The 22635-nt window shown below is 47.3% G+C and overlaps 1 protein-coding gene across 9 annotated transcripts in view; it reads left to right on the forward strand.

Annotated features, from left to right (window-relative positions):
* The window catches only part of TBC1D14 (TBC1 domain family member 14), a 95427-nt gene that overhangs the window by 20504 nt on the left and 52288 nt on the right, over positions 1-22635 (forward strand). For 2 of the 9 annotated variants that reach the window (XM_079154349.1, XM_079154351.1), the window contains exon 2: positions 10606-10655. The exons of 5 other annotated variants lie outside the window; for them this stretch is intronic. Coding sequence is in view for 1 of the 4 variants with exons in the window: in XM_079154348.1 (XP_079010474.1) it covers positions 12640-12674 (35 nt within the window). In the remaining 3 variants the exon portion in view is untranslated. Of the gene's footprint in view, positions 1-3338; positions 3412-10605; positions 10656-12169; positions 12675-22635 lie in introns of those variants that run through there. 2 more of the 9 variants (XM_079154350.1, XM_079154348.1) reach the window with 2 other exon arrangements.

A 22635-nucleotide genomic window follows, 5' to 3' on the forward strand; every position in this document is an offset into this window, starting at 1 on the left:
TAGGTATAGATTCATAGAAATATTAAGCAGATATACAGAATTTCTTTACCTGCTTTGTCCTCTTCCTTGCCAACATCCCCACAAAGCCGTGCATTGGTTATGATCAATGACCCTACATTGGGGTCATTACCACAGGAGTCCATAGTTTGCATAAGGTATACTCTTGGTGTAGTGCGATCTGTGGGATTAGACAGATGTATAATGATGTGCCTATCATTGCAGTGACAGTGGAGTGTCACTTACCTGAAAATCCTGTTTGCTCCACTTTTTTATCCCTCCTTTCCTCAGTCCCAGCAACCGCTGATCTTTTTACTACCATCGTAGCTTGGTTTTTCCAGGATGTCGTGTAGTTGGAATTGTATAGTATGCAGCCTTTTCTGCTAGGCTGTTGAGCCATGAGAAGATGTGGAAGAACTTACATGCATACTAAGAGAAAGAAGCCCGGGTTTTTTTTGTTTTGTTTTGTTTTGTTTTGTTTTTAATGAGGTGGAAATAAATATGAAGTACAATGGTTGCTGGAAGGTATGATAAGAATGTGTTTAGTTTTGAAGAAACCACCAAACTGTCTTCCAAAGTGACTGTACTAGCCTGTGGCTAGCAGTGGATAAGAGGTCCCTTGCTGCACATCCTCACCTTGCTGTTGTCAGGTGTTCTTGTTCTTACACTGTTTTTCTTGGTGCAGAAGGAAGCAGGTCCTCAGATGGGTGAGTGTCTTCATTTGTTTGGGCTGCTGAAGCAAAATACCATATACTGGGTGGCCTGTTAAACAACAAAAATTTACTTCTCAAGTTCTGGAGGCCAGAGGTTCAAGATCAAGGTGCTAGCAGATTTGGTGTCTGGTGAGCTATTGATGATGGTTTAGTCAGGACAGCCATCCTTCCACTGTGTTCTCACATGGTAGAGGGGCAGGACAGCCCTTTGGGGCCTCTCTTATTTGGGTGCCAGTCCAATTCATGGAGACTCTGTCCTCATGACCTAATCGCTTTCCAGAGGTCCTCCATCTAGATACTTTCAACTTGGGGATCAGGATTTTGATACAAGTATTTTTTTTTTTTTTGTGGGGGTTGGGACACAAACATTCAGACCATAGCCATGTGGATGGAAAGTTGGGTTGGAGGAGAGATGAGGTGGGAGATATCCAGGTGAGTGGGAGAAAGGATGGAGAGGGCAGCACTGCTGGGTCCTGCTGGATGAGGAGAGGCCAGTGGCACGCTTGCTTGTTTCACGGCCATGTGCCCTGAGAGACGTGCTGTGGGCCTAGTTCTGAGAATGGTGAAGAGAGGGAGAGAAGGGTGGAGGCTGTATGCAGGAGTGTGGTCACGGTGGTGGTACTGCCTTCGTATTTGGCAAGGTGGCCTGACAGGTGACACAGGCAGTGAAGGAGGGAGGACAGGAGTCCCTGGCGGAAGCTTGGGCTTGGTGGAATGCCTTCCCATGTGGAACCAGTGGGTGGGGACTTGGGGGTCAGACACTCTGCTCAACCAACATGTGACTGTGTCTGGAGGCTGTGTGCAGGGAAGTTTGGGAAGGAGCTGTTGTGCCTTCCTTGCTTGGCAGAGTGAGGCAGTACTATCCCAGGGGCCTTGTTCTAGTTTGTGCTGCTTTGGTGGGTAGACCTCAAGGAGAGGAGGGTGTGGGGTCCTGGTTTCCTGTGCCAGGACTGGGGGAGAACTGTTGAATAGTTCTGAATGTAGGCCGTGGGATTCCCCTTTTCAGGGTCTCGCTGGGGACCCTGGTGCTGGACATGATCCTTTGGAGAGAGCCAGGCTAGGATAGCAAGTGAGGAAGTAAGTACCAAGAAGAAAGGTCTGAGGAGAACATGGAACACATACGTCATGTGGGCCTAAGTTGCTACTTCCTCTTCTTCATTTCTTGATCCCTTCCAGGGGCCCCACCCTCGCTCCCAGCTGGCTACTGTCATTTGATATTCTTTGACATTCCCCTCCTGAGGACAGCCCTGCAGAGAGGGCACTTGCTCCCCCAGGGACACCTTCTCTATGCTTATCTGAGGATTTGCATTCCTGACTTGTTTCTGCAAATGCTTAGCCATGGCCAGCATGCCCTGTGTAGCCTCAGTGTGAGGACCATCCTGGCAGGCTTTCTGTGTTACTCAGGATCCACCTTCCCACAAGTGAGCTTGGGGAACATGCTGGTTTTGCAGCCACTTGAGTCCTGTGGCTTTGGCTGCCCTCCTGGTGGGCCCAGTATCCTGTGCTTCAGGTCTCTGGGTACTTCCTCTGCAGCAGCACCCCACAGTGTTTGTCCTGGGTGGAACCCATGAAGGATAGCGTGGGCCTGCAGGATAGAAGCCCTGGTCCTGTGGCAGTGAGCAGCAGTTAGAGTTTAGCACTGTGCTGCTGTCCAGTGTGCTAGCCTGGCCACACATAGCCGTGTAAATTTAAATAAAATTCATGAAATGGAAAATTCCATAACTAGTCACTTTAACCACATTCAGATGCTCAGTAGCCACATGTGGCTAGTGGCTTCCCTAGGGCAGCTTGGATTTGTACATTTTCATTCCCGTGGGAAGTTGTTTCCATTGCTGTTCTAGAGGAAAACCTGACTTTATTTTTAACCTTTGTTATTCCTTTGTATCAAAGCAACCCATGATGGTAATTTAATAAATGAATCATAATGTATATGATGCCCAGAGAATCCTGTAAAAGAACCACCTCCTGGGCCAGGGCCAGAGCATGCTAGGGAGGCCAGAGCAGAGGGGCATTGCCCTGAATCCCTCTGTTGACTGTCTTCTTCTATACAGGGGATTTGGTTCTGAAAAGATGGGATTCACAGGTCACATATGATGCTTTCTGTGAATTCTGGTGCATGTTTAAATAACCAAGGTCGGGAGGACAGGGAGGGGTCTAGAGCTCTCAGAGATGTGCCTCTAGTGTGGGGATGGAAAACCTGGTGGGATTCAAAGAGTGTGCTTCTAGAGCCAAAGATGGAAATGTCTGCTCTGCCTTTCTAGCTGGGTGCCTGAACGAGTAGCCTTCTTTTCCTGAACTTTGATTCCTTGTCTCTGAAATGTCCACACCAGGCAGTGCACATCAGGTGCCTGGCATAGCATTCAGGGCTGTGCTTTTATTAGGAGGCACTGGGGTCCCATCCCAGCTTATTGCATGAATGAATAATCGAATGACAGTTAAGTGCTGGCTGGCCCAGAGATGAGCAGAAGGAAAGGAACTTGAGAGGGACAAAGGATACAGTAGGTCCTGAAGGGTGGACCTGATTCAGCACAGACCACTGACTGGTTTTTCTTTGATCTGGGTGTGTGTTCTGTGTCCTCAGGGGTTGACGATCTTTTTCCTTACCGTGGTGGACTGGGAGACTTGTCTATATCTGAGGAAAGCAAATTTGAGTTCCAGCTGCTTCATGTTGATGCCAACATCGCCATTCCTGTCTCCCCAGGTAGGGTGGGCCGGCACTTCCACTGTGCAGCATGGGAGTCAGTAACATTCAGGAATGGCAGGGACTGTACTGAACAGAACTTCAGCTTGCACTCATTCATAAATTCAGTAGCTGGCTGTGTTCCTCAAAGCACTCACAAGTCACTCTTGACATCCCATGAGTGTTTCGGCCTTGGTTTCTGGAAAGTGGTATTGATGTCCTTAGAAATTTCCAGCTAGCAAGGTAGTTTGGGGAGTAGGGAAAAGGAAAATGAATTTGTTCCTTGCAGGATACATTTGCTTCCTGGGTTTATGGCACACCTCACAAGTGCTGGCACTCTTTGGTGATGGAATATGCTGCCTACCCTTTGTTCCTTGCACTGGTAGTGAGGTTACAGTCAGCCTGGGAGGTGGTGGTTCAGGACAGAGTGCAGGGAACTTTGTGAACTATGGGAAACCACAGGCAGGCCCCTTCCTGTAAAGCAGTTCTGCAACTACCAGCTACTTTCTGCTGAGAAATTGACTTCCCTTTGCCCAGATGGGTAGAGAATCTGTTCTGCTTTGCAAATGTTAGTGCATAACCCACCAGTTAAAACTGCCTTATCTCATTTTTCACCTTGAATGGTGCTTTTTAAAAACTGTACACATTTATTCTGTTTTTAGAACATGAGGTTTTTGTATAGCTCACACTGAATTCTCTTATGCCTCCTGTTTTTTTTTTTTTTTTTTTTTGTGGATGCTGTGTTTGACTAGATTGCCACATCCACATCTAATCAGTTCCTATTTATGTTGAGTGAAACCAAGTGGTTTCAGTTCCAGCTTTGCTGTCCTTTGTGAAGAGCTGGGCTTTATCACAGGGCTCCTATGAGGTGCTATAGTGGGAGAGAGGGAAGCATCCAGATTTGTGGAATGGTGAGCTTGGCCCCACAGTAGTCCAGTTTTCCTGTTAATTTCAGCTTCCAGAAAGAGGCTTTCAAAATCCAGGCTATGTGCATAGAATGTTTCAGAAAGTAATAAACATTTCCAGGTGTATTGAAAGGGTTTGGATCTAAATTCGAATCTCCATTTAGTTTTCAAATCTGGATGTGAAACACATTTCCTCCCAGGGAGATAGGGGACCTAGTGAGAGGGAGTGTTAAGAGGTTGGTGTGCTTTGCAGGTAGAAGGAGCTGGGTGTGGGGAAGGAGAGCCAGCGAGGGCTGGGGATAGCAGGCGTGCCTGGCCTGTGACCAGGTTTCTGCCCTGTAGAGGTTATTTTTAAAGCAGAAGCAGTGGAGTGGTGGTATAATTCATGGGGCAGATACTATGTGTATCTTTTGTCAGGTGGATGCCTGCTACTGTCGCAGACTGAGTTGTGTGTGGAGGATGTATGCTTCCTGCTGGAGCTCCACCAGGCCCTTGCAGTGAGATTGTGCAGTGGTTTTGTGTGGGTTCTTCTTGGGCCAGGCACATGTGAAACAGCCACACCACTCTTGGAGTCCGTAACTCCTGAATTAACTCCTGCCTGCGTGGAGTTCAGACTACCTTTTGTGGCCCAAGGGTGCTCTGGTTCCACCTGTGCTCACATCCTCTGCCCCAGATTCATTCTTCATTCTGTGCCACAGCCACAGACCTTACACTCACTGCTGGTCATCCCTGAGCCAGCATGCTGAGCCTCCTGCCTCTCCTGGGAAATTTCTGTCTGTCCTTTATGATTCAGTCTCAGGGACACCACCTCTGGAAACTCATTGATTACCTGAACCTTTTCTAGACCCTCATGTGGGTCAGTCCTTTTAAGTCCTGAGACAGCAATGGTCACTCCCCTGCTCCCTGTGAGCCGGCCCAGACCATGTCTAGTTGATTCAAGTGTTCTTGCCAGTTCAGGTATGCAGTACGTAACCTGAGTGAGTAAGGGTAGACATCAATCTAGAAAGGTAATAAAGAGACCTGGTACAGTCAACTTTTAAATATTTCCCTTTTCAGTTATATCATTGTTCTGGTGGTGAAGATGCCCTCCTGATGTCAGCCCACACAGCCATACTGTGTGTGTTCCTCGCACAGGTCTGTGAAACTGCTGAGATCTGTAGAGGGGTCTTGCTTGCCTTTTTTTTTTTCCTTCCTGGTAGACCTTTTTGACTACAGATGCTTTCTTGAAGCGTCTCTTTGTTTGACAATAGGGGGAAAAGGTCTGGTAGCATTCTATTCTTGTTCTTTCTACTTTTACACCTACTATGAGTTTCCCTTCTTATTTTATTTCCTTACAGACTTTCTGTGAATTCTAGACATGTAAAAATTTGTGCTGTTTCTACAGTTCGGTGTCCTGCTTTTTCACTTAGAAACATTTTCTCACAGAGTTAAGGATTGTTCATACTTTCATTAATGTCTTTGTGATAGTCCATCCTGTGAATCATTCACTTGCTCAACAATAAGGAAACGTCTTGTTTCCGTTCTGAGATCAGTGTGTGCTCTTTTGGTGCTTTGTCTGCGTTTCAGACAATGTCCTCGGGACAGAGTCCCTGAAGTACTTTTGCTTTATGACCCCTATTCCTGCTCCCTGGCCAGTTCTGACCTGTCCTCTGGAGGTTGTGATGTTGCACCGCCAGCACCATCTGTCTTGGAGTGAGCTTCTGTTTTGTGAATGAGGCTGCCCCCAGCAGTGGCCAGCAGGTTGTTAGAGTTCACCGTGGCTCAGGCTTATGGTTGCTTTGGATTGAGATTTGGAAGGACATGTCTTCCCTGCTGGCATGACTTTGGCCTTCTCTGCTCTTTGGGGCTAACTGGGCATAGTATGAGCTCACATCTCCCTGCCTCTGCCTGAAGTGCTCCCTTCCCTCTGCATCATGTCCCCTCTGTTGATGGCAAGGACATTAAGGCCCAGCACAGCTGATGCCCTTCTCTGAAGCTCCACTAGGGTACTGTGCTCTGTCTCCTGCACTCCAGTGTTTGGGCCTTTTCTTCCTATGGCCTCCTCAGGGACAGGGCCTGGGGCTTGTTTGGCCTGATCCCCAATTACTACAACTGGTGTTCTTCATTGGTCCCAGAACATCAGCAGAAAATTGATGGCTTGGTTCTCTCCAGGTATGCTCTGTGCACTCATGTTCCTGGAGCTGATGTAAGGGGTCTCTTTAATCCTCCTTGGTAGGGGTACCTTGGGGCAGGCATTTTCCATGTGAGAGAAGACAGGTCTGCCAAGTTGTGGGGGAACTGACCCAGGTTTGCTGGAGTGGAGGGGAGTGGCATATCTTCTGGCCTCTGGGAGCCACTGGGGTTAGGTCAATAGGGAACTTGAAGGTGCTAGGAGGCCTACATTATAAGGCAGGTATTTGCAGTTTGATGTACTTTAGTGAGTACAAGTGTTGGAGTTGCTTAAATCAAAGTTTAAAAGATAATAACTTGCAGTTCATGGAAACTGCTGGAGAGGCATGGTCCTAAATTCATAAATGTCAAAGAAATGAGAAGCTTGAGAAAGGAAACATTTATTAGTTAAGGAGCAAAGTTCTCAGCCCCAGCTTCACAGTGGGATTGTTTGAGACACTTAAAAAAGAGATTAATGTTCAGGTCATACCTGGTTTGGATGAGTCATGGGCATTGGAAGTTTTAGAACCCCTCTGAATAATTATGGTATGAAACCAAAAGAGAGACTACCTGTGGAAGTGTGAACTAAGTCCAGGACTGGCTTTTCTGTTTGCTCTGTGGCCTTGGACAAGGGTCTATCTCTGAATGTCCTCATTTTTGGGGAGAATCATACATTTCTAAGGTAAATTGTGCCTAACCTCCTTAGGGTGGTTATCAATGATTATTGTGTTCATTGCTGGTATGGTGTTTAGAATGTAGTTGATTCTGAGCATGTATTTGCTGAAAAAAAAAAAAAATAGCTTATATGAATATGGTGAGGACTAAGGTGAGCTGCTTGCTTCCGTAACTAATAAGGCCATCCAGAGACACATGCCCTGGGGACTCTGTGGTGCCCCCAATTCTGTGGGTGGGAGTGCTGAGGCTAGGGAGACCTCTGCTGCCCAGGGCCAGGCAGCAGGCTGGAGTGCTGGGACTTGGTGCCTCTGCCAGTTTTGATCCCAGGTATGCCCTTTCCATCTGCGGTCAGATCTTACTCCTCAAGGTTTCTAGTGTGGAAGGGAACATATAGTACCTTTGTTCTTCTCTGAAAGGGTGAGACCCCAGACTGCTCATGATCTCTGATGTAAACAAACTGTTAACTAGCAACTGTTTTTCCTCTTAGTATTCTATTGAAGATTAAGAATAAAACAGTCTGTGTTAAGTTACATAGGCATTTTCTGCTCTGCATTTCCTCTCTTCTGGGAAAACCTGAACTGATGTTGTAGTATGGAGATTCCCTTCTTCACTGTGTGTTGAAGAATTTGGGAGGAGAGTTGAAGAGCTTGTGCAGCACAGCACAAGGTCTGGTTGTGTACTGGCTGGGGGCAGCTTGCATGGTGGGGTCATTTCAGGGTTAGTTAATGAGTTACCTGTGATATCTGATAGGTTTTTTGCCTGGCCTTGGGGATGCAGGCTGAGTGGGAAGTGCACCTCCCCTGGAAAGTGGTAACAAACACTGTGCTTCCAGGTCTGTCGAGGATGACTGTGAAACCCAGGGGGCTGTGGGGAGGCTGCCAGCTGGAGAGGTGCAGGGGAGGGTGGTGGAGCCGTTTCATTTGTTGGTGTTGAGGGCACAGTAGAGTGTCCAGATCAAGTGTTTAAAGTGAACACACTTGAGTGCCACACGGCCAACATAAAGAATGTGTATTCCCAACCCCCCAGAGGCCTCTTTTGGGTCCCTTCCCTTGCAGAACCTTGTTTACTGAGGTGACTGCTGTTCTGACATCTGTCACCATAGATTGGTTTGGCCTGTTTGGGCTTTTGGATTGATGGAGTTGAGCAGCGTACTTGGGTCGGGCTGTCTTCTCACCACTCCGTGCTCCTGTGGATGGGTGTTTGATCAGGTTTGACACCAAGGGGTAACACAGATCATCATATACTCAGGCATGTTTTGGTGCACAGGTACCTGGGTGAGATGACTGTCTGCTCCTCATGGTTGCCGCAGAGCACTTTCCAGGACCTGGCTGTATAGTTCACACCCCCACTAGCAGGAATGAGATTCTGCTTCGTTGACATCTTGTCTGAATGCTGGTATTTTCTGCTTATTTTTCTTTTTGCCATCCTGCTGACAGGGTAGGGGTATTTTGTCTTCAATGTGCATTTCCTTGATGACTAATTACATGATGCATCTTTTCATATCTTTTCTTTACATATCTTTTTTTCCCCCTGTGGTACTAGGGGTTGAACCCAGGGGCACTCTACCACTGAGCTACATCCCCAGCCCTTGTAATTATTTCTCTGTTGATTTTGAGAAATGGTCTTGCTATGTCGTCCACGCTGGCCTTGGAACATGCGAGCCTCCTGCCCCATACCTGTGTCCTGGCACTTGGCGTTCTCTGTTGTTGTTTTTTTTTTTTTTTTTTTTGCGGTGCTGGGGATCGAACCCAGGGCCTTGTGCTTGCAAGGTAAGCACTCTATCTCCCCAGCCCCAGTCCCCGTTCTTCTCTAGTTTTAATGACTGCAGTTTTTCTTTTCTTCTTGAACCCAGGGCCTTGTGCATCATGATTTCTTAATTCAAATGAATTCTTGTTCATACATCTTTTCCTTTTGGTTATTGCCTTTTTATATCCTGTTTAGAAAATACTGGTATCTTCTGGAAATTTGGTTTTGCCATTATCAACAGGATCTATGATCCATCTGGAATTTTATAGATGGTGTGAGGAAACAGTTCGGGCTTATTTACTGTAAAGGTCATCCTTCCCACTGCACCTCTGAAGCAAATCAGTTGACCCTTGTATTCTGTTGTTCTGTTTCTTCTTTTTCGAATCCACTAATTTCACTAATAATCTTTTAGTTACTATAGCTATATGATAGGTTTTGATATCTGGTAGAGTACACTCTCCTACTTTGTTCTGTGAGAATATTGTGGCTATTCTTGGTCCTTATCATTTCCTTATGAATTTTAGATTCAGTTTGACACTTTCTACAAAAAAATTGGCTCTTGTTTTGTTTGGGATTTTATTGAACTTACATTTTTACTTACATGAAGTAAAATGTGATATATCCCTCTATTGATTTAGTTTTTTTTTTCTATTTCTTTAGTGTCTTAATCTTTTTTAATGCAAAGTTCTTATATTTCTTTCATTAAATTTATTCTAAGATTCTAAGATATTATTTTTGATTATTTTTAACCATTGTCAGAAAACATTGATTTTGACTCCTTGGTTAGCATTCATTGAGAGTGCAGTTAATTTCTAAGTGTGGAACTTGAATCCTGCTAAATTTTGCTTCTAATTTTGATAGTTGATTGATAGAATTTTTGGCATTTTCTCTAGAAAATGATTCTGTGGGTGAGCTTGGTTCCTGTCCTTTTCCCGCTCTTTTTGCTTTTGTGCTGCCTCGAGTGGCAGCTGCCCCTGCAGGACCTGTGAGTTGTGCTGGGTGGAATGGGCTGCTGGATTCCCATTAGTGTGGTGCTTGCTGTGGGTGATCTCAGATACCTCGCTTGTCGCTCTCATTTCTAATTTGAAGTTTTTTAAAAGACTGTTTTCACTTTACCAGATGCTTTTCTCTATATCTTTTGATGGTTATGTTTTCTTCTTCAATTTGTTTATGTGTAAAGAATATATTTTCCCAATGTTAAACTGACTTTTCGCTCTCAGAAAAATCCCAACTTGTTTATGATATGGTGTACTTTACACTCATCGCTGGTTTGATTTGCTGATCTTTTGTTTAGGACTTTTCTGTCTGTGTTCCTAGAGTGTGGGCTTTAATTTTCCTTTTGATTCTGGCCTCATACAGTGACTTGGAGGAGTTCCTCTTTCTGTTTTTTCAAAGAAGTTCTAAGATTTTTCTGTGATAGTTAGGAGAACCTAATAATGTCATAAAATTCATAGAATGGATGCCAAATAAGTCAGTTTTATTGTATCTGAAATAAACAATAATAATTGCAAAAGCCTGTAGAACAGGGGAATTTTAAAAATGTGTTCACACACCGCCCATACTCACCCGCTCCCATGTCCATGTCAGAGAACCCTCTGAGGAACTTCAAAAAGTCCTGGCTGAATTATCTTAGTAAATGTGTTTATCCAGTTATCTAATATATTTCCTGGGATGGATACAGGGAAGGGGAGGGCTCAAAAAGATTCGTTCTCTGAAAGCATTTGTATATTTCTTCCTTCAGTGTTTGGAAGACTTCTACCATTGAGGCCATCTGGACCTGGAATTTTCTTTGTGAGTTTTAAAATTATGAGCTTAAATTTTTTGTTGCTGTGGAGGTATAATATCTAAAAGGTTGAGGAAGAATTTGGAGAGTTGTGGGATTGTGAAGCTGTAGACTCTGTATCTCAGAGGAACTTCTCAAGGGGTCTTGGGAAAGACACTGGGGATGAAGAAGGGGGCGGGGGTCTTTGGCCAGTGTGTCCTCATCCTCGTCTTCATTGTTCCTGCTCCTTTATGGAGTTGATTACTCTGGCCTTCCCTGAGCTGCAAAGACCTAGACCAAGAAATGTGGGTTCGGCTGCCTGGGGTCTTGGGAGCGAATGGGAGATGGAAGTAGATGGTGGGAATGGCCATTTGCAGTGCATGAATAGAATGGGGCAGTGGCTCTGAACGCTGATTGTCAGAGCAGCTGAAGGGCCTGTTGGACCCAATACCTGCACGTGGCCCAGAGCATCTGATTCCATGGGTCTCTGTATGCTCCTCTTATTTCTACCAGCTCACTAGTGATGCTGCTGTGGGTCCAGGCACCCCATTCTGAGAACCATGGGTCAGAGCTCCCCATCCCACCCCACCCAGTGTTGACTCCCTGGCTAGGGATCTTGTCAGGGATCTTTTTTAATTATAAAAGTAGTATATGCTTGTTTGTTTTTAATACAGTTCACAAGTGTGTCAAGTGAAAGTGGCATTCCTTTCTGCTCCTTACTACTTCCTTTTCCCAGATGTGGCCACTGACAGACTGTCTCCAGCAGGTGTTTTCGGTGCAGTTGCAAACACACAGAACACAGATGGGGCATTCTTTGTTAAAGGACTGGGGATGGAGGTGACTGTTAGAGGCCCTGGCTGATCTGTATGCGGTGGCCCATGCTTGTAATCCCAGAAGAGGTCCAAGAGGCCGAGGTAGGAGGATTACAAGTTCAAAGCTAGCCTCACCAATTTAACAAGGCCTTTAGCAACTTAGCAAGCCCTTGTGGCAAAATTAAAAAAAAAAAAAAAAAAATGAGAAGGGCTAGGGATGTGGCTTAGTGGTTAAGTGCCTCTGGGCTAAATTTCTGGAAACAAAAATAAATAAATAAGTAAAATAAAATAAGGGGGGAAAAAAAAGAAAGAGAGAAAGAAAGAAAGAAAGAAAGAAAGACCCTGGCTGGGGATGTGGGGGAGGGTTACTTTTCCAGGACTGATTGTTGACTCAGGCCTGAGTGATTTGGTTTTGCTTTTTTGGTTCTGCGAATTGAACTCAGAGGTACTCAAGCTCTGAGCCATCCCCGGCCCTATTTTGTATTTTATTTAGAGACAGACCCACACTGAGTTGCTTAGCACTTCGCTTTTGCTGAGGCTGGCTTTGAATTCAAGATCCACCTGCCTCAGCCTCCCGAGCTGCTGGGGTCACAGGTGTGTGCCACCTTGCCCGGCTTGTTTTGCCTTTTAAAATAGCATTTGAAGCTACAAATGAGGGAGAATCTTTGGATCCCTGTATGGAAGGCTCTCACAGGCACTTAGAGAGTGAATCCTTAGCTGCATCTGTGACTCACCTATGTGTCTGATTGCTTGTTCACAAAGCACAGTGTCTTGCACGTGGCAGGTGCTCAGGGAGTGTTGCATGGTTGGGGCTTCAGGGCATGCTGCTTGCTTCCAGGTCTGAAGTGCCAGTGTCTTTTGTGGCCAGTTAGCCTGTCCGTCAGAGTTCCATGGCAGAGTGCCCGAGCTGTGGCCCAGCCCAGGAACCCAGGCATGCAGACTTTGTTGCCCCTACCCTCTGCCCCACCCTGCTTGTGACTCAGGACGAACCTGCCTTCTCACTCCTCCCTTCCCTCCCCTGCCTTTCCAGCTAGTCTGCTCCTTCCCGTGCATTCACCTTCCAGACTGGGAGGAGGAAGCAGGAAGGGCCCCGTGGTGTGTCCCTGGGACTGTGACTGCAGCTTGGTAGGAGTGTGGTAACAGGAGGGTCAGTGCTTCTGCGGTTGGCCCCCAGAGCTGCTGTGTGGTCACAGTAGACAACATGGCCGTCTCCCCTGTGCTCCTGTTGACAGACAGGTTGGTGGCCTCTGCCTTGCCTTTCTTGCTTTTGTAACTGGAGACAGCTGCAGCAGGGTCTCTCCAGAGAGTGGAGGCTTTGATATGGTTCAGCCCACTGTTCTCGATCAGGCAGAGGTGTTCCTCAGGTGGCCTTCAGTTTAAAACAGGTCCTGTCCTATGAGGGTTTGCTGTGTGCTCTGAGCTTGCACACGTGTAGCTGGTGCTTGTGACACAGTAATGGAGCCTCAATGTGGTCCCTTCTGCTGTGGAGCAGGTGGGATTTTATCACATGGGAGGCGTGGCTCTAGTGTGAGTCAGCGAGTCAGTCTGAGGGTGGGATGTACCTAGTGATCAGGCTTTAGGGCAGTCTTGGTACCTTTGCCTTTTCAACCCTGATGAGTCCAAGGTCTCTGTGCTGTCAGCAGGGCATTTCTTAACCTCTTCCTGTGTATTCAGTGGTGACTGCACGTAGGGTTATTGGGAGAAGTGTTGGGTTTAGGTTGTGGCATCTGATGGGTGACCTGTAATAGGTAGATATAACTCAAAATGGTGGCAACCCATGGCTGCGCTGTCCCGCTTGTTTCTGATTGCATTGAACTGAAAGTTGCTCACAGCTTCTGTAGTGAAATGAAGCAGGGAACGAGCAGGAAGCCCCAAGAAATTACTGAATTACGGATGGAGCTCAGAGGTGGAGTGTCTTGAAGGAGGACTTTGAAATTTATTGCGTAGACGCTGAGGAGCTTTGAGAAGCCTCTGAAGTCCGTGGTCAGTGGAACCTGCTCCACTGGGCCTGGAGGATGGAGTCCTTCCAGCTCAGCTGTCCACTACCTGCTGTAGTAAGTGGTGGCCTCTGATGCTTGATTCTGACTCTTAGTTCCATGTAGCTGGGTATCTTTGGGAGGGTCTCTTTGCATCTACCTCCCTCTACTTAAAATGCACCATGGCAGTTCTCATGTAACTCTGATGAGCACATGCTTGAGTGCTCTATGCCAGGACCTGTTCTAGGTATGAGAGACGCAGCAGTGAGTGAAGAGACAGTGTTCCGCCCCAGGCGCTGTTTGATCTGGTGGAGTGGACAAATCAGACAAGGTGGAACTGCCACTGCTGTCAGTGAGTGTCCCTCTCCAGGGCAACTGCTTAGAAACCCGTCAGCAGGGACCCATATGTAGCCCAGCATAGTGTTTTGTTGTCAGTGAGTTTTGTAAATGACTCCTGAAAGTCGCCTTCTTTTGACGTCAGTAACATCCACAAGGTTAAGTTAGTGGGGGACAATGCCTAAGAAGTATGGGGATCTGCTACATTGGCTGCACAGTCCCTGGTCTAAGGACAGAGGTGGGACTTGGCTCTCAGTTCTGCTGGAACATTGTCACCTGTGAGCATGCAGCATCAGCTTCTGATGCCTAGGTTTCACGTGCCAGATCAGGACAGGGTCTAAGACGTGTTAGTGACACTTAGCCTTCAGGACCCCTAATTCGTTCCTAATTTTGTGATCATAATTAAATTTTTTTCCTAAAGAAGAAATTGTGTAAGCTTCAGGGACCTCCAAAACTTGGATCAGCTGCTGCAAACAGATGATAGAAATACTGAAGTCGCAGACGTATGGAAGCACAGGGGTTGAGGACTACAGAACCGAGCCACAGGCTACTGCTCAGCTTAGGCTTGCTGTCCTGCAGGAGTATAGACCCAGTGTGGCCCAAGCAGCCGGAAACTCAGGTTTTTTTTGTAACTTATGGATTTAAAAAATGTTCTATAAATAATTCACATTGAAGAACACTGGGTAGACAGAACCCAGGTTCCCAGCTTGTCCCCTCTTCTGATGACCCTGGGCACCTGCCACAACTGCACTGAACTCTAAGTGTTGGGTGACTTAAACATTATCCCACATGAGTCTCTCGAGGGCCTCGGAAGAAGTTAGTGTTAGCTCCACTCACAGCTGAGGAACACAGGGGTCCTGGAGATGGTAGTTACTTGCTCAGGGATGCTGCTCTGTGAAAGGGCAGACCAGCATGGGGGCTGGTTTCTGTGTAACCGCCCCCACCTTTACTTCTCTGCTTGTGGCTTTTCTGATGCAGACTGAGCTGCCTGAGTTGAGGACACTGGTGGAGGACACTGGTAGATGTGGCCCAGTTCAGGTTTGGGGGCCTTTGCACCAGGAAGGCCAGTTCTGCCTCACTCCTGGATTTGCTGGAAGCAGGTGATGCAGGAGTGAGGACAGCCACAGGAAGGCTGTGGACAGCAAGTGGGTTGCCTATGGCCACTTTGTCCTTGTTGCAGTTAACCATTTTCATGTCCCCTTCCCACTACCAGAGCTCTGCTCTTCCTTAGGAGAAGTTGGGGAGTGGAACAGGAGGGAGTGTGTTTGTCTGCACTGTAATCCATGCTGCCAGCGTGTTCCCTGAGGGTGGTTGGTGGCCAACCACTTTATTCACAAAGGTAGGAAACTGAGAAGTTTGTGGGCTAAGTTCAGTGGAGCAGATTCTGTTTGCCCATTGGCACTTGACAGGCTTGTGTTTGTGTCCCAGGTGGATGGCCTTGGGAACTTCCCTGTTTGGCCATCTTCCTTGGAATGCTGTCACCAGCCTCATACTGAAGCTGTGGATAATGTTTACAGTAAATTCCTTAAGGCAGGAGCTCCATTCCTAGAACAATGTTTGAAAGAATTAGTGTAGTTGAACAAATAACAACTCTGTAGGTCAACAGATGTCTGAACAAATGAGGGTGGCACTTGCTGGCATAATGTGGCACCTCCTTGCTATGCAGAGGTCCTTTGTCTCCCTGCTCCTAAGGCTGTGCCCTAACTCCTCTTTGTGCATTGGCTTACCATCTTTCACCGTCTGGTCTCTTTGGCCGTTGTGTGGGGGAGTACTTCGGGCTGATACTGAGGCAGTCTGTGTTCCATTCCAGGGAGGGGAACTCATATAGATTTGGTCTTAAAAGGGTACTGACTTCTTAAAATTTTTTTATTTATTTACTTTTTTAGTGGCAGACGGACATAATATTTTATTTATTTTTATGTGATGCTGAGGATCAAACCCAGGGCCTCTCATGTGCAGGCAAGTGCTCTCCCACTGAGCTACAACCCTAGCCCTGGGTGCTGGCTTTTTATAGGATGGTTTTATTGTCCTCCTGTTGGGGTGCTCCAACTCTCAGTGGATGTCAAGCCCGCAAAGCTGCCTAAGTGTGACTCAGCTTGGACCATCTAACTCTGCTCCCAGGTTCTGAGCTCCCTGGGGCAGAAGCTGCTTACTGCACCCTGTGTCCCACCAGCAAATGAACACAAGGCCTGGTGCAGGTCTGGTTGAGACACACTGCTGCCCACTGAGGGGCTTGCAAGTGAGAGCCAGCCTGCAGCTGCTCTGCAGCTGCCTTTCCAGTAGGCTTGCTACTTCATATCAGTGACGAGTCTGAGTAGGATGCCTTTGAGCATCCTGACTTCAGTGGCTTCAGGAAGTTGGTGATGCAGTAAGGTGCTAACAGGTGGTCCCCACCAGTACACACACACACACACACACACACACACACACACTCACACACTCACACACTGCTGAACAGTCTTTTAATGCTCTTTCCTGGGATGCCTTCAACCTTCAGTCCTTTCTTTTCTCACTTCACCAAGACTGGACACCCCTCCTCTTGGTTCTCAAGGTCTCCCCACCCTGACATCAGTAGACAGTTTGTTGGTGGGCTTCTTGAAGGCTGATGACCTTCCTAACTCACCTGTTTTATGGTCTGGGCCTTGGACACCATAGACACTCACCAAACGTGTGTGGAACTGAGGTGAAAGCCTTGCAGTAAGCACTGGGTGCTTTCATAACCTCCTTGGCCACGCTCAATCCTGGGAGAGGGAAGTGAGCTTCAGAAGAAATGGCTACCAGTGGTGGAGCCAGGATGCAGATGCACCCCTGCCTGCCATCAGAAGCTTGTGTGCCTGCTGGGTTCTGCTGTGCTGAATGCTTCGCCTCTGGTCCTTGCCTAGCCATCCTCTAGGATCAGTGTGACAACTGTGGTCCTACTGCCACTGCTTTCAGCTTAAGTGGGGGCTTGGTCTCTGGGAATCTCAGAGCAGGCGGTGCTCAGCAAAGAGCTGTGGAGTGAGTGCAGACCACGAGCAAGGAAGTGGATGCAGCTGTCTACCAAGTCCCCTTCCCTGTAGTCTCCTGTAGATTGCATTGATTGATTATGCGTGAGCATAGTTACTGGACTCAACAATGATTACACTAGTCTGGGTGAATAGATTCATTTTCGCTTTTCTTTTGTTTTTGGTGCCAGGAGCATCACTGCATAGCCGCCTCATCTCTCTAGCTTTTTGCCTGTCACAGCACTTTGCACCAAGCCTGCAGCAGCTGCCTGCACTCTGCAAGCTGCCTTGCTATGTGAGCAGAAGCATTAGGTACTTCATTGGGTTTGATGAGGTCTTTCTGATCTGAAGGGTGGGAGTGGGAGTGATACAAAAGTGTTTCATTTTATAGTGGCAGAAATATCTAGTTTTGCAATGGTTTCTTTAAATTTTTTATGATCTTTAAAAAAGAGTTTATACATTTTCTTTTTCTTTTTTCTTCTTTTTGGGACTGGGGACTGAACCCAGGGGGCACTTAACCACCGAGTCACATCTGCATCCCTTTCTTTTTTTTATTTTGAGAAAGGGTCTCACTAACTTTCCTAGGATCTCACTGAGTTGCTGAGGTTGGCCTTAAACTTGTGATTCTTCTGCCTCAGCCTCCCAAGTCACTGGGATTACAGATGTGTGCTACTGTGCCCAGCTAAAAAGGTAATATTTTCATGGTTCAAAATTCAAAAAGTACAACAGAATTTATGGTGGAAACTCGTGTTTCACCACCCTGTGACCTATCCTGGAGGAGTGAGTGTCACCAGTTTTCACATTCTTCTGGAGAGTTGGGGACTGGACATACAAAGGCAGCTACCTGTACCAAGTGGCCTATTCCCCACTGTCTCATACCTTGCTTTTGTCCTTTCTTTTTCTTCTTCTTCTTCTTCTTCTTTTTTTTTTTTTTTTTTTTTTTTTTTGGTACCAGGGATTGAACCTGGGGCGCTTTACCCCTGAACCACATTGCTAACCTCTTTTTTCTAAATATGAAACAGGGTCTCCTTAAGTTGCTCAGGGCCTCACTAAGTTGCTGAGTTCTGGCTTTGAACTTGCAGTTCTCCTGTCTCAGCCTCCCGAGCTGCTGGTATTATAGATGTGCGCCACCATGCCTGGCTTGCTTTTGTCTTATGATAACAGGTAGGACACAGTCTCCAAGAAAATGTCTCTTGTCTTTCTTAAAGCTGCATAATCCTGTGACATGAACTCTTGGGTTTCCTTTTTATGACACTTAAAAAATGTTACATTGCATGTAGCCAACATATTTCAACAGGATGGCTTTTGCATTTTAGGAACCCGGTGAGCACAGTAGTCAGTGACTCTCCTGTTGCACAGTAAAGTTGCAATCCCTTTGTCCACAGGGATGTTGATTTTCTGTAGGTTTGGCGTTCTGTTACCCCTTGCCCTTGTCCCCCAGTCCTCCTTGCCTCCTTGCAGATGGTGAGCTCTTGTCTACTTCCTGCCTACCAGGGTTCCCTGACATAACTGGGACTGTAAAGAGCCTGGTAATTGAGGGAGTGGAGGAAGCTGAGGAGGTCAGTGTTGGTGTACTCACATACCTGGCCGTTCTTGCTGGTACCCTGCAGGTCCCACGTGTCAGTGACTCACCTTGCTCCTAGCAAACGCCCTGTGCTTGAGGTCTGGCACTCCACCTTGAACTTGTGAGCTTCTTTCTGGCTTCACAGAAGAGTTGGATGGCAGACACTGACACGCCCTTTCCCCCCAGGGTCAGGGATTGACTCAGGGCCTGTGTGTGCTAGGTGAGTGTTTTGCCACTAATCTAAGTCCCCAGTCCACACCACTATTTTTAATACTCTTTTGTCGTTGATGTCTCATGTCTCCTGAGTCGGAACCTACTGAGGTGAGATGATCACTTTCTAAGCTAGAGATAAATGCCACAGTGAAACTTTGACTCCTTTTCCCTTCCCTGACAGGACCCGTGCCTCTAGAGTTACTCTTCCTTTGTATGGGCATGGCTTTATCGGGGACAACCCCCAGCGTCTTTTGAAGGCTGAGGCTATTTCAACAAGATTTTAAATGCCACTGAGTAACATTTTGTCCACATCCTGGTGAGGCCACACCTATGTCACCTTTCCTGGGTGCTCCCATTCTTGCAAACCAGGTCCCTCTCCTCAGATCTCTCTGTGCCATTGGGAGGAGGGACAGAGCGCTGGTTTAGATGAAGGGGTTGGTGCGAGGGCAGTCCCTATTCTTCAGGGCGTAGTCTCCCTTCCAGTAGAGAGATGCCTGGTGGAGGAGCAGCTCTGCTTCGAAGGCCAAGTGTGTGACTGGGCTGAACCCTGGACTCATCACCTCATTTAATCCTCACGTCTCCCTTTGGGGAGAGTGCTTCACGACTGAGGGATAGCTTCTGATGGGCCTCATGCGCAGGTGGCAGGAGCTCAAGGGGATGGGACCAGGCCGCATGCCACACAACCAGTTGTAAGTCTGTGGAGGAATTTGGGGTTATAGCCTAGGTGATCCAGTTGTGCTTTCAAAAGATGATTCTTAGATGGTATTGGGACCTGAGGATGCCTTTTGTGTTAGTGGGTATGGTTAAGGGCCCTGGGAAATACCACAGGAATGAGGCCTGTTGGGTGACTGTGAGGGCACCTCCCCTCCTTGGGGCCTGCAGAGAGCTTCCTGCCTTTCAGAAGGAGGCATTGCTGTCTGTGGTCTGTGGAAATTGCTGGCAGCATCACACACCTGCCTGCTGCAGCTGAAGGAGGACTGGAGTAGGCACATGGGCAGAAGCGAGTGGTGAGGTGAGGTAGGTTGGCACTGGGCAGCCTGTGCAGGTGGGGTGGTGGGCTGACGTGCACCAGGTTGGCATATGTGATTGGGTGTGCAGAAATCCAGAACCTGAGGTTGTCCTGAGTTCCTGCACAAGGGCAGTGGGTGTTGAGACTGCTTGAGGTTGGAGGCAGGGGATGTAGGCACAGCACTGTTGGCTCGCATTGGGGGCTGGCTCAGGCAGCTGCAGGTGGACTGTCCTCTGCTCAGTGTGCTGGGTCTCTCTTGGGTCAGACACTGCCCGGAGGCTAACAGCTGCCTGTCCCTATTGCTGCCAGTAGAGTGCTTTTCCTCCTTCTGACAAAGGGGCTTATTCTCCGGCTGAAGGGCCCTGTACTGGAGATGCAAAACAAGTGAGTCCGTTCTGTGAGGCTGGTTAGGAAGCATCCTCAGGCGCTTCCTCCATTGCAGGCACTCACCCACCCCTGCAGGCTGTCCCCAGTTCCCTGCCCTCCTCAAGGACTTGGTGGGATGCCCCCCGCCCCCCAAGCTCTGAGCCCCCACTTTCCATTGCCCCTCTTTCCTAGGAATCCCACCCTGGCCAGAGGCTACCTCCCCTGAGCACAGCATCTCTGGGTTGCCCTCTCCTGCCTTTTGCATTTGTGCCGATGCCTTTGTGTCACATGTGCCTCCTCGTCCCCCAGCATTTGCCTTCCTGCAGACACACATGGTGGCTGCTCCACTTGCCAGAAAATGTGCATTGAGTGCCTACTGCATACTGGATAAGGCTTTGGGAGTGTGGAGTTACTGCCTGCTCCTGCACTCTGGCGAGGAGAGGAAAGGTAAGGGGACAGAGCTCACCCTGAAGACACAGAATAAAGCAGTGAGTGCTCTGGAGAGAGCACTGGGAGCTGGGCCTGAACAAGCTCGAGGACTTTTGGTGACTTCATGAGAAGAGGAAGCGTGATTCCAGTAGTCCTGGTCCCATGACAGTTGTCAGTCAGAGGGTGGCTGTAGGTGGCTGTGGCTGCAGCTGCTGCATGCTCCAGTGTTCAAGACTGAGGGGTGAGCTGACTCATCAGGTTATACAACTCAGGAAGGAACAATGCTGCCACATGTGTGGGGGTCCTTAAGCAGGGGAGCTTCCAGATTCCCCATCAGGTTAAAGGGCCAGAGGGTCGGAATGAATGGGTTCCACACCATCCAGCTTTGTGCCCCTTTGTGCACAGCTCTCACTGTGCCTGTTTGGGAATGAGCTTTGCTCCTGTGACAAGCAGACCTTGCTGGATCCAGCTGCCAACTGGGCCAGGCTCAGTCTTCCCATACCTGCTATCCTGAAGGAAAGGCTTTTTTGGGTTCAGAGCCCTGACTGCAGCTCCTTTTTTATTTGTAGTGACTTGTTTGGGGGATTTTTAACTTCTTATCTACAAAAAGATAATGTATCCAAGATACTTGTTTTTTGAATCTGTCAAAAGTCACAGCCTGTCATGTGGGTAAGCTTTGGACTTCGTTGTGTTCGTCTGCACCACTTTCATGCAGACTCAGGCAGCACTGAGGATGCTCTGGTGCCTGCCCCTATCCTGCTGGCCCCTGTTGTCTCAGTAAGGAGCACCTTTTGTGCTTAGCCTCCCAAATCACAAATCTGGGAGCCAGTCACCCAAACTTCCCTTTTCACATTCTCATACCCATTTGCTTCTGTATAGGTATCCGATCCATTCCCTAGACCCTCTGCAGCTCTGTGCCTTTTCACTTGGGGGCTTTCCCTCCTGAGAGCATTGTTTCCCCCCCTTCTTCCCTGTGCCAGCCAGCTGGCTTCCTCAGAGACATGCAGCTCTTCTTCAGCAAACCTTGTCAACTCAAATTCCCGTTACCACATTCTTAGCATCTTCTGGGTACCTGGGGTTGTTACCTGGTTTGATTTCTTAGGTCCCCCACTGATGGCAAAATCAGGCGTTAAAGGGATTGATTCTCCTGACAGCTCAAAGTTGATTTCTTACAAATGTAGATATACATTGCCTTAGACCATGAAAACATTTCTGAAATGAGTTCCATTATAACCACAGCATAAATGCAAGGAAGAAAATGATAAAACACTTGTTTTCTTTTGTATAAGTTTTTGTAGTTTTATTTTGATGCAATTTCAAACTTAACAAGAAGTTGCTAGGGAAAAAAAATACAAGATAACCTTCATCCAGATTTACCAGCTGTTTACATTTTGCCCCATTCTTGTGCAATCAATTTCTCTCCTATATGCATATTTTTCCTGAACTCTTAGAAGAGTAAATTGAAGATATCATGTCCTTTCACTCCTAAATATATCAGCCTCTTGCCTAAGAACAAGGGTAGTCTCTTATGTAACCATAATACAGGTATCAAATCAGGAAAGTAGGCATTAATCCAAGGCAGTTTTCAAACACAATCAGCCCTTTCTTCTTTCATGGCCCAGCATGTATCCCAGGATCACAGCTTGCATTTGTTGCATCTCTCTGGTTCGCCTCTGATCTGGAACACTTTCCTAGCCTCTGTCACTCATGACATGTGTTGTTGGAATGTAGATCCATTGTTCCCTAGAGGCCTTTAGTGTGGATTGGTGGGCTTGGGGCACACCCTTGGTTGCCGTGTGTTGGCATACCAGGTGGTCTCAGAACACCAGATCAGGTGCCAGGGTCTCAGTCCTCACATTGGTGATGTCAGCTTTGAGCACTTGGCTAAGGTGGTGTCCCTAGGTTTTCCAGTATAATATGAACTGTTTTTGCTTTTGTAATTCATAATTTGTAGATGTTTCAATCTGTGTAAAGATCCCATTCCTCATCCAAATTTCACCAGTAGTTCAGCATCCATTGTTCACTTCCTGACCCTGCTAGTGATTACTAGCTCATGGTTGAGGGCCTTCTAAGAGACCCCTTGTTATTTGTGTTTATTTACTTGTATATCTCTGGGCCATGAATTTCTGTTTTAATGGGTTGTAATCCATATTCTCATTATTTTGATGATTAAACTGTTCCAGAATTGGCCAGTAGGGGCCCCTTTAAATTGGCTGCTGTTTCTTTTAGAGCCCATGTTTCTCACACCACTTTCTAGGGAGGCCTTGAATGTTCGTTTTAATGATTGCACCAACACAGTGCATTCTAAAACATGGTTTGT

Source organism: Sciurus vulgaris, assembly GCF_902686455.1.
Source record: "Sciurus vulgaris genome assembly, chromosome: 9".
NCBI classification, from domain to species: Eukaryota; Metazoa; Chordata; class Mammalia; order Rodentia; family Sciuridae; genus Sciurus; species Sciurus vulgaris.